General features: G+C 38.7%; 1 protein-coding gene across 1 annotated transcript; it reads left to right on the top strand.

Moving 5' to 3' along the window:
• Nucleotides 1-2023: 2023 nt before the first annotated feature.
• On the top strand, nucleotides 2024-12384 carry arsg (arylsulfatase G). The gene is given in 10 exon segments (XM_084740343.1): nucleotides 2024-2379; nucleotides 2663-2898; nucleotides 5284-5398; nucleotides 5947-6093; nucleotides 9686-9900; nucleotides 9983-10063; nucleotides 10223-10331; nucleotides 10678-10798; nucleotides 10907-10997; nucleotides 11599-12384. Coding segments are annotated over 10 exon segments (1707 nt in total). The 5' UTR covers nucleotides 2024-2152; the 3' UTR covers nucleotides 11964-12384.
• Nucleotides 12385-12687: the final 303 nt, after the last annotated feature.

Consider the following 12687-nt stretch of genomic DNA (forward strand, 5'->3'; position numbering starts at 1 on the left):
AATCAAACTAATAAAACTTGATTTATTATGAGAAATTAATCTACTTTTGATACTTTTAGTATATTTTAATGCTAATATTTTTGTACTTTTACTGAAGTAAGATTTTGAATGTGGGACTTTTACTTGAAACAGAGTATTTTTACACTGTGGTATTAGTACTTTTATTAAGTCTTTATTAAGTAAAATATCTGAGTACTTCTACAACTGATCATAATCAAAGACAGCTAACTGTCTGGCATAATAAATAATAAAGTTATTACAGTTATGACCCTCCACATTATTCAGCATCTTTGTGATGTTACAATATGTTTTGTCTTTTTATTTTTAAGTGATAACAAACATAAAAAACTGCCTATGTTCAGTAGTTTCTAGTCATTGGTCTCCAAACAGACCTTAGATACACATTTCTCTGTCTGACTGGCAAAATTACAGTAATCATTCCAATGTGACACTCTACTTGCACAAAGTCTCTGATTACGAATGTGAAATATAGACGTCTTTTCATTTTTTTGTTTCATCTGTAACAATAAATGCCAATATTAATACAAAATTCAGACTTGCAAAAGTGGTCGGGAGTCTGCAGCTGTTGTTGCTTTAAAGCCACAGTTGCCATTCTTGTCTTAACTTGCCTCTCTGTTGCACAGTGATGGCTGATAAACACGTTTAGATTGATATACTGGGTGTTGATAGGACGAAGGCACACATGGTAAACAACTTTGGACCAACCGTGTGTTTTTACCACAGACACATATATCCATCGCTGATTTTTATCACTGTTTACATGCCCTGAAGAAACCTGGATAGTGGGAGAAATTGGGTTAAGACTGGAAAAATGGCTGTATTTCTCTTAATCCCTGAATACATACACAAGGTTTCTTGTTTACATGGTATTTAAAAATTGTGGTACTACAGGAATGTTTCTAAATGATTTCCAGCATTCTCATTTGTATCTACTTAATATTGTATTTTTGAATAAGAACCATGAACCAATTTGCAGTGTTGTAATCCACATTAGTACTACTGTTATAGTCTGTGTATTGGCATTAAACTTGACACAAAATGAATCTTCAGAGGCATTTAAAGTGTTTACTCACAACAAATACATTTAGAGATTGTGCTGTTTGTGCTCAGCTTGGCACCAGAGCTGCAACAGTTAGTCGATTAATCAACTAGGTGGTTGAAAGGAAATTCGTTGCCAAGTATTTTTATAATCAGTTAATTGTTTTGGTCATTTTTCAAGCAAAAATTTCAAACATTTGCTGGTTCCAGCTTGTTAAGTATAAGTGTTTGCTGTTTTCTTTGTCATTAATGACAGTAAATAAAGAATCTTTGGGTCTTGGACTGTTGATTAGAGATGAGAGGGTTTTCTCTCGTGATGCACATTTCTCACGCTGTATTTGACATACAGATTAAACCGTAAATTGCGAAAATAATCTACAAATTAGTAGATAATGAAAATAATAGTTGCTTCCTTATTTGGTTGGTATAGTGGTAAAAAAAAAAAACAGTCTTGCTCTGCATACTGATTAACCCTAATTGAGAGCTATTGGCTATCATGTAATTAAGTAGCAACTGAAGGAACATTTAAACATTTTTGTTCCCTGAGTCACTAATTACATTTGATCAGTTCTTAATTTTTCTTACACCATCATCATTAACAAATCACACCTGTTTCTGTCAAAACCAAACTGAAGTTGTTAGACCCATGCAACATTCATCAAGTTAGCATATATAGCCTCATCTGTTGCAAGCTATTTTAGTTAACAGCGTACTGTTTTCATAGCTTGAAATGGAGTGTGTACTTGGGCTGATAGCACTGCAGGTCCAAAAATATATATTTACTTCATCATTTATCTTTATTTATATGGTCCAAGCAGGTCTAGTAGGAGAAGAGAATAATGTGGTCATTCAGCTGCAGAACACTGTTTCACATTTCATGTTATTTGGTGGCAGCCACCCAACACCCCTTCCCCTCCACCACTCACTAACACACCTACATTTATCATTTGTATTTAGTTTATTCTGCTGACATTTTGCATTGTATTGTATCCAGTCATGTTTACAATAAGCGTGGCAGTGCAGCGCATGCAGCAGTGCACGCCAGCTTGGGTTTAAATGAAACTTATGTAACCTTTGCAGATTTTGACCACAAATGGCAGAGGGTTTCACTCCGTTCCTGGTGTCTGGGATACTGATGTGCGGTCTGCTTCTCCACACGGTGTCTCAACATGGAGCCAATGTCGATGAACCCAGTAAGAAGCCAAATTTCATCGTCATATTGGCAGATGATATTGGGTGGGCCGACCTGGATGCTAACCAGCCTGAAGAGAAGGCAAACAACACGCCTTACCTCAACCTGATGGTCGAGCAAGGACTAAGGTAGATAATGTATTATCTGTTATGTAGCATTATTCCAGCTTGTATTGTCAAAGTCTGATGTAAATCCTTATGACATCTTTGATATCATATAAGTTTGCTAACATTAGCTATCAGATATAACTAGCTAGCTAACAACTGTTGTAGATTAGATTAGAAAAGTTGACCAAGGTTCTGCTGGGTAGCAAGCTTGGTTGACTGTTGTTGGAGCACAGAGCTAAAAAAGGGGCGGGACTCAGGAAGGGTCAACTGTCAACAAGGTACTTAAAAATTATTTTTTTTCCAGATTGACAGACTTCCACTCTCCTGCCTCAACCTGTTCTCCATCCCGTGCTGCCATCCTGACAGGCCGCTATGGCCTAAGAAACGGGGTGACTCATAACTTCGCTGTGGGCTCTGTCGCTGGTCTGCCTCTGTCTGAAGTCACCTTGCCCCAGCTACTACAGAAGGCAGGTTATTACACCGCCATGATCGGGAAATGGCATCTTGGTCACAACGGACCATATGGTCCAACTAACAGAGGTAAGTAGGAGCTTGAAGTTTGACCTCCAAAATCCCCGAGGACAAAACTAGACACAACAGGCAGGAATTTCCAATGAGATGTGTGAATTTTGGTCATGCCTTATCTTTTTAGTTGAGAGTTTGCTCTTAAAAAGCACCTTGAGTTTTCCTTTGATTGAGAATACACTAGAGATTGGTTTTGGGTGTGAACATTTCCTTCAAGAATGGACAAATCAAAATGAAAAACCCTATACCAGCCATACAGATGAGATTAGATAAAGTTATATGAAACCTTAATAAATCCTATGAGGAAAGCTACACGCACAAGCTACAATAGGATAATTTATAGAAGAGTCAGATATGAATAAGAGCAGATGGTGTATGGGTTATATATACACACTGCTGACAAGTCCAAAGTGTAAAACTGCTTAAAGGTTCCAGTCCAGCCTTGAAGATCTGCAAAATGGCAGCAGAACTATCAGTAACAGAAGAAATGCTGAGACACAAAGAGATTATAACATGCAAACATTTATTTAACAGTTGAAGGATTTCAAACATTATGAAAATGCAAAAACATTTCTATGTGCCACCCAAAGCAACGAGACACGAGTTAACACACACAGACACACACACTTACTTTTGTATTGCGCACTATCTTTCCAGCTCCGTGTCAGTTTCTCTAGGCCATTCCATGCATGTATTGGCCTCGCTGCAGGGAGCAGACGACAAACAACAACTCCTGCAGCTGTGTCCTGTGAGACGACAGACCTGCTCCTGACTTTTCGCCTACAGCTGACTCAACACACAACCCCCACTAACACTTACCCATCAGCCACCCCTTCAACCAACCTCTCATTCCTCTGTTGGGTGGAACATCCTCAACCTGTAAATCGTATTGTATTTGTAAGCTTGTGCAGCAAGATACAAACAGGTTATCTACACTCTGGAATTTAAGACGGGGTTGCACAAACAAAGATTCATTTAATCTGTTTAGTTATAAACAGAGGTTAAACCCAGGTTTAAATCCAAATTTAAAATTAATGTTACATTCTTTGCTAGTAAGTTAAAAGGTTAACAAATGTTACATTGTTTGCTAGCTAGCTAAAAGTTAGTTAGCCATGTTAAGCCTCTTATAGTTAATGCTGGACCACATTTATTGATTTAAAAATTTTGGTGCAACAGAATTTAAGTTTAGAGTAAAAACAAAACATAGATTTGAAGAGAGGGTTAAATTAAATCTTTCTTAATTTTAGGGAAATTTTAAAGTTTGGTAAAATATAATTTGAAGTTAACCCATTATTTAATTAGGTTTTTTTTTATCCATGGTGGGATAATCCAGTAAAAACCATTGGAGCACCCATTGACTGGCCAAGGTTTTCTCCAATATGCTGGACTTAGCCTCATGTTTGGACAGTTTGCCATTGGACAGAGCTGGCATTTGTGAGCGATCATGGCAGGATCACACACTTCATATCCATTAAAGATATTTGTTTCAGATGCTCATTCGGCAGTTTGTTTTTTAGTAAGTAGACACAGAAAAAACGGTGTAGCTTTGCCACAACTGGTTATGCTTGGCAACAGGGATGGGACCTAAATGCAGACAGGATGCCTACAGTTGTTTACTGATTAAACAGCATACAGGGAGGTACACAGCTAACACAAAACTGCAAAGTAAGATGAACTGACAGGGCGTGAGGGACAATGAGCTGGCTAAATGTGTGGAGGCATGTTTAGAAAAGTGGAGACAGGTGAGCAGGTGGTTAATGAAGATCAGGAGATGGGGAAAAAAAGGGAAGGTCAAAGGGCATGTGGTGGACAGATGAAATATGGCAGTGAAGGGGCGTGGAGAAGACAAACTGTGACATTTATTGCCTGGAAACTGATGTTAGTAAGATCACACTGTCGGTCAGAGACACAGAGGTCTTTGGTTTTATGACCAAACCAAAGGTAAACACCAAATGAACAGTGTTTTTGCATTTGTGCGATGAGCCACACAAACACTGAACCAAGCTGAAGAACATCTGGGACATTTATAAGCTGGAATAATTTGCAGTTTAAAATTCAGTTTAATGTAGAAGATTGATAGCTAACAATACATAGCACAGAATTAAACGCTGATGTCTCAAAACATGAGGTAACTCTTGAGAAAACAGTAGTGCTCTTCTTTCCACAGTCACTGGACATCAACCTTGTCCAACATCTGTTGAAAGTTTGGCTACAGAAACCATACCTTGCCTCCTCTCCCACTTACAACTGTGTTATTGGTTGAGAAATATTCTTTCTTCATAACAATGTGTGTGTGTGTATGTTGGTGTATTGGTTTAAAGCACAGTCCAAACATAAAGTGGCTTTTTCTGCTTGTATTTATGAATAACATTTGCACCATGTTTATTGTCTCTTGTGCAGGTTTTGACTACTACTTAGGTATTCCTTACAGTAATGACATGGGCTGTACTGACATACCTGGATACAATCTGCCACAGTGCCCTCCCTGTGTTTCACTTGGACCTCAAGTGATCAGGTATGGCTCTGTGCTCCTACTTAAATAAACATGACACTCCCAGGCAACAATGAAAGTTGTTCTACTCACAGATGTTGTTCCGTCAGAGTGTATGAGAATGCTATCACTGGACTTGTCAAATTCATTCGTATACTTAAGTCTCTCTTCGTCCTAATATTGGCATCTTATATTTTAAGAGAGACTTAAAACTTCTTCACAGTCACCCTGAAATATTGCTGAAATCGAGTGCTATCCAGGCAGAGTTGATGGATCAAACGATGATGCTCGTCTAGTCGTGTCCTCGCTAGGTTGGTTTATATCATGTTACCAGTTTTAACATCTGGGTCTGGCTCGCAGCTGCAAAATAGCAACACCAAGAGACGTCCTTTGGTTTGTGTCCATTTGTTTGAGAGAGATAGAGAGAGCGCAGCAGTGTGAATGAAGTGAGGGGCCGATACTAGCAAGAAAGCTGGTGAATCCAAGACCTACAGCTGTGAATATGTAAACACTCGCGCACACACACATGCCATACATTAATGTTATTGTGCTCTGTTGTCCTCATGGTCTAGATTGAAGCGGAGCGTACATGGAAGCTGTTATTCCAAAGTGGGCCTTCCTCTGATTGAAAACAGCAGTATTGTGGAGCAGCCGCTTGACCTGTGGACGCTAACGGAACAATACAGATCTGCTGCATCCAGGATTATACAACGTGCAAGGTACAATACAGCTGCAGACACAAAGGACAATAAGACATTAGGTTAATGATATGTGTGTTACAGAACAAAGCTTTTCTACAACACAGTAATACATTACAATATGTGTGCGTCAATAAAAAATATATGTGTGTGTGTATGTATAGGTATTTTTTCCTATTTTTCTGTCTCCTGTTCTGTTTCATATTTTTCTATTTGATAGTTGAGGGTTTTGAATGAGTGAGCTACTGCATGAGACTTTAGACACACCTCCAACACTGTCGAGCAGTAATGGGCTATATTTAAGCACTGTGTCACTTTCTGATTATTATGTCTTGAGACAGGTTTTTGTGATCAATTAACATGTGCACTTTTTTAATAATCAGTGCAGGGGTGATAATTGTGTGCAGGAATTAACTCTTTTCTTTCAAGTGCGTTCATAAAATAGGCAGAGGTCCAGAAGTCAAAGCGAGTTTATGCTCTAATTTCATCATAAAACTGACAACATACAGTATCATAGAGACTTTATACATATGTATATAATAATATTGTAAATCATAAGGTTACACCAATTCAATTTCTTAATTTTCTTCTAAAAATGCAGCATGCTAGATGTAGCTGTTGATCATATTGACAGTTTGAGTTGTTTTAGATGTTGACAGGCTGCTCCTGTACAAATACACTGAATGAATAGTCCTTAAAGGAGTGAGCAGCTTTTACTGAGTCTTACATTGTGCAGCTTGTGTGTTTGAGTTTCCATAGAGAGTAAGCTTCTCTTTTGTGCCCGTTTGTTGTCCTCTGACTCTGAAATGAAACTTTGTCCGTGTCTCTGTCTGCGTATGTATGTATATCAAATGCGATATGGTCCAATAAGAGACAGCTGAGGAGGTGGAGCGTGTATGTCAAAACACTCAACCAAACATACTTTGCACTGCTGTCTCCCATATAAGAGGTGTTCTGGCGCCGTGTCCTGTGCCAGCTTGAGAATACCAGCTTCTCCCCTCCAAGGCAATTCAGAGTCCCTCCTTTTAAACACAGCAGACTGAAGAATTCTTTTATACAGCAGTCTATCCTGTTGCTAAACCAAAATCAGTATGCTGCTAACTGAGACCTAAATTCAAAGGATTTATTGTGTACGTTTGTGGAAAGCATCACATGTATTCTGTATGTTAAATCTGTGTATAATCTTCTGAATGGAGCTACACGAGAATGTACCATATATATCGTATCGTTTTATATGGTTTTGTAGCATATCCTATTGTATTTTATCATGTTGTATTGTATCATGGCTTATCGTGTCATATTGTCTCAAGTGAAACATTAGTAATTTGATCATGGCAGGACTGAAAAAAAAAAATATTCTGGAGGTTATGATGATAGAAGTAAAAGTCAAGGCCAGTACCCCTTATGCTCACTTCGTACCTCATTACCTTGTACAGCGCAACAGTGAAGATAGGCTGGTCTGTTGGTCTGTTGCTGTGTTGCTGCTCATCTGGAGGGGGTATGAGGAGGGAGGATCAAAGGAATGCACATTACCATTATAGGCTGAGAACTGAGGACGTGCTGCATACTTTGCTCAAGTAAAAGTACTAATACCATGCTGTGAAAATACTCCATTATAAGTAAAGGTCAAGTAAAGTAAAAGTATTTACAATAAGGTATAAAAAATGTACTCAAAGTATAAAAAGTTAAAATACCAATTGTACTAGTAAAATGGTTCTTGTTGGTGTTTTACTATTATATATGAGGTTCTGGATTACTATTACTGCTGAATTAATGTGCATTTTACTGAGGGAGATGTATAAGGTTGAGTTCATTTGAACTACTTTATTTACTGTTGGGTAGTTTAATCTACAGTCTACAGTCTACATACTCGATAACACAAACTTTTTCATGTCAAGGACCCTCACAGTAGACACATTAGAGGGCAGATACCAAATTTTAGATGATTTTTCTGAAGGAATCCCCTCTGAGATTTTTCTTTTAGCCATAGCCCATAAAGGAACACTGAGTCCTTCAAATACTTCTGCAAAATAACTAAGAAATAAAGCTGTCAGACAATGTAGTGGAGTAAAAAGTACAATATATGACTCAGAGGTGTAGTGGAGAAGAAGTATAAAGTTACATTAAATAGAACTACTCAAGTAAAGTACCTTGGATACTGGTACCAGTACCACTACTGATACCGGCAAGGTCTAGTAAAGCATGAATCCTGGGAAAATGAGTTACCTTAACTTAACTCCAGATTAGCTTATCTAGATCCTACGCTCTTGATGGTGTATTAATAATAATGCCTTTGTGAGGCTTGATCTTTGCATCCTTGCAAATACACACCATTCAGATTCAGATACAAACGGTCATATTTAACTGCCATGTCTGTAGATATGGTCTGAAAGAACACAGGAGCTTTGTTAATTTGTGTCTACGTGCTGGTAATAGTGTAGAGAGTGTGTGTGTGCGCGTTGGAGGGACAGGAGGGGGGTAAACCTGCTGTTTGCAGCTGTCTGTGAAAAGCAGGCCTTCATGCTATAGTCCAGGGTCATGTGAACGAGGCAGCGGTTGTTAGTCATGTGCTGTCGAGACCCAAAGTCTGCAGATGTTCTTGCAGTAAAGCTCTTTAAAATGCTAATGCTGCGTTCCAAATTTGAGAGAAAACTGGCAAGTTCACATTCCTACAAAAAGGAAATGTCAACATGCACTTTAAAGTGGGAAACATGCTCCAGTAAACATATTCATACCCAATGAATGTGACACATTGTTTTCAACATGATTATAGGCACAAAATGTACTTGAGTTCATTTTTCAGCAGTGTATATATTTAAACCCATATTCCAAAAAGGCAAGGGAATGAACATGAGCAAATGCTTAAATTACAGTTATTGCATTATGTTGTTCTACTCATTGTCAGATGTTCATGTTTCGTATCATTTTTATAAGCTTGAACATGAATAGAAACCAGCATGTGATTTGATACCAGACTCCTGTCCTTTTGCTTAAACATTAAATCTGTTTGTGTACAAATATTGATTCATAGAAGCATTTGTCAATATAAGGCTGGGTTGCAGCAACAAGGATTAATTTTTAAACCCATTATGTTGTACCAGGGTCCAATTTAAACTTTGATCCAGTATTAACTTTAGACTTACACTTGAGTAGGTTTAAATAAATTTTAATAAAATAAATATATATTTTTTTAACTTTCAGCACACAAGCAAACAATATAAGTTTTTTTTTTAACTTTGCAGCTAGCTAGCAATCAATGTAATAGTTTATATATGGTGATTTTTATTTATTTATTCATTTATTTATTTATTTACTGTGTAGCTAGCTAGCAATTTGTTAAGGAATACAGAGCCTTTATCCATACTACGTCTCAGCAGCATTCTAAACTGATTTTAATTCATTCATTTATTCATCTTCAGATTGTTTAAACTGTATTAAACTCTGGTTTACATCACTAAACTAAACTTTACTAAACATAGATTAGTTTGAATTGTCCAACAGATCTCTGCTTAATTTTAAATATGGGTTTACTCATTTAAAACCTAGTTTTGCTAAACTCTGATTGGAACTGATCTTAGCAACCCAGTCTAAGCCATCTGCATTGTCTCTGCAGGGAGCGAGGACAGCCGTATCTCCTCTATATAGCTACGGCTCACATGCATGTTCCTTTGGCCCCTCCGCTCCCTCCAGATGCTTCTGCCACCGCCCGTCGTCCAGATGATGGCAAGGTCTACACCGCCAGCCTGCAAGAGATGGATGGTCTGGTGGGGGCAGTAAAGAGCATCTCTGATGACACAGACAAAGACAATACTCTCATCTGGTTCACTGGTTAGTCAGCTGGATGGATTATGTCTGTTCTTTCACACCAGCAGAAAAGCCTTTATCTTGTTTTATGTGTGTGTGTGTTTAGGTGACAACGGTCCTTGGGAAGAGAAGTGCCAGTACGCAGGAAGTGTCGGACCTTTCATGGGAAAGTGGCAGACCAGCAGAGGTAAAAGAAATAAACTTTATGTCACATTAGAAACTCATTTCAGGCGTGTTTCATGAAGGGGGTTGGTTTGTTCGATTACATGGTAGCAGCTGGAGCTACTGTACATGTTACTGCAGTGACTCCTCCTATTCCCAGAGTGATCTTTTTCCTGTGTGTCAGGTGGAGGCTCAGCTAAGCGGACCACCTGGGAAGGAGGTCACAGGGTACCAACAGTGGCTTACTGGCCCGGGAGGATTCCTGCAAACGCCACCAGCTCCGCCCTGCTCAGGTACACCCATTTTACCAATAAGCAGAGACTACTTTAAATCCCTCAAAAATACTTTAGTAATCCTTTGTTTACTTTATCAGCATTATATGTACATAAGGATGATTTTTTAGCCATATTAGCAGCATGTCTCCAGTAATGGTATTGTCTGTCAGTTGACTAAATATATACATCAAACGTTTTGTTCAAAATGAGCAGTCATGAGGACAGATGTTGAGCTGGTGTGCTTACTTGGAGAAGATTTGTGTTGTATGGTTTGTTTTGTCATATAGATCTTTGTTTCATTAATGAGGAAAGTGTACATCATATACACTGAGACCTCTCCTCTCCTCTTCATGTCCTCTTGCAGTGGTATGGACATCTTCCCAACCCTTCTGTCCCTGGCAGGTGTAACTCCCCCCTCAGACAGACGCTACGATGGCATTGACGCCACAAATATCCTCCTGCATGGTGAACAGACTGGCCATGAGGTGCAAACTAGTTCTTGTTATCAATCTTACTTTGGTTTATGTGAATAACTTTCCCTGTGTTGTCAGTGGGTGTTGTGTAGACATGAGTTCCTCTCTTCTCTCTTGTAGTTTCTCTTCCATCCTAACAGCGGAGCTGCAGGGAGGTTCGGCGACCTGCAGACAGTTCGAACAGGGAAATACAAAGCTTTTTACATGACAGGTACAGGCAGAGCAAAAAACAGTCACGCTACATGCACAGATGTGATGATATGATGGCCATTTGAAATATTTGTGAGCAAACTGACAAAACCTGTTCCTCTCACCTCACCACAGGGTGGTACCAGTCTAGTGACCTGTTGATTTATGCAAACGTATTTCCAGAGCATAACTAAAAATAGAGCAAGGGATGTGTATCAGTCGGCTAAATCAGTCTGCATCAGTATCTGTGTATATGTTGTCAGATATTTTTGAACAACATATAATGCAGATTGTTTTTATTTACACCAGTATTTTCACCAGTGTTACATCAAGTAAGTTTTTGACTCAGTAGTGCTTTACAATATTAGGTTCATGTTACAGTTTATCACAAAGTGACACCTGATAACAACTCAAGTAAAAGGAAATGAACATATACTGTAATTTTATATTTTGTTGAGTTGTATTTAATTTTGTTTTTTCAAAAAGTTTAAAGGACCCATATGTAAGTTTGCAGTTCTTACAGATATAAGCACCTCTTCTCTTATATTATTCTGTCAATAAATTTGCATAAATCTTGTGCACTGGACCTTTCAACATTTTATTGTGGCATTGTGGCTTTGCAGGTGCAGCTCAGGCCTGCGGTGGTGCAACAGGAAGTCAGCAGCTCCATGACCCACCGCTGATATTTGATCTGCAGTGTGATGAGGCTGAGGAAACACCCCTGGACGTCGAGACACCAGAATACCAGGCGATTGCGGAGAAGATCGCCCGCAGGAGGGAGGAGATTTTATGGGACATTGCCACAGACGAGTCTGTGTCCACAGCAGATTACAGCACAGACAAATCAGCAGCACCCTGCTGTGACCCTGGACGGCCTGTTTGCCGCTGCCCCTCGCTGGGCTGAGGGTGGGGAAATCGCACACACAAACACTCACATGACAGGCTGAAAGAGAAGCAAACAGATGTGGAGACAAATATCTTCTTTTAGATGTGCTCAGCTGTTTGTTTGTAGAGCATGTTGTTTGGGAGGTTCAATGTCCAGATGCAGCAGGAGACGTGCAAACAAGCAGAGAGTGGACAAACTTTGGCCAGTTAGTGTTTTGAGGTCAATTGTTTTGGAAAAATACAATCGATGAGACAGTAAAGACATGCTACAATGTATGAATCAATTTGTTTCAGTGTAATTCAACATATAAATGTTGAAAGAAAGTGAGAATTTGAAGAAATGTGGAAACCTCTAAAATGAGCAAAAGTTAGCTTTGTTATTATTTTGTTGGATATATTAGATTGGTAACCCTTTCTATGAAGTCTACATCTGTAGTGTGTAATGGGTGCATTCATAGTGAATTATTATGCATTAATAATACTTTACAACTACACTCACCCATAAGTCGCCTCAGTGCTTGCTCTTCATGGGAACTACTGGGCTTGTAAAGAGACCTGCACTTTATGAAACGTGCCCTGAGATAACTCTGCTATGATTCAGCACTACATAAATACAATTAAATTGAATTAGATTGAAATAAATAAATACTTTCTGATGCATTATGTTGACAGCCATAAAATATTATAGATGTGACTTATTATGAATTATAAGTTTGTGTCTTATGGACGCTTTTGACTAGTTATGAACTTTAGCATGGATCTTCAATAAGGGTTCCATGACCCCTAGGGGGTCCTCAGAGTTACTGCAGGGAGTCCAAGAAACATTG

Source organism: Lutjanus erythropterus, chromosome 17 (assembly GCF_056507025.1).
Source record: "Lutjanus erythropterus isolate fLutEry1 chromosome 17, fLutEry1.hap2, whole genome shotgun sequence".
NCBI classification, from domain to species: domain Eukaryota; kingdom Metazoa; phylum Chordata; class Actinopteri; order Lutjaniformes; family Lutjanidae; genus Lutjanus; species Lutjanus erythropterus.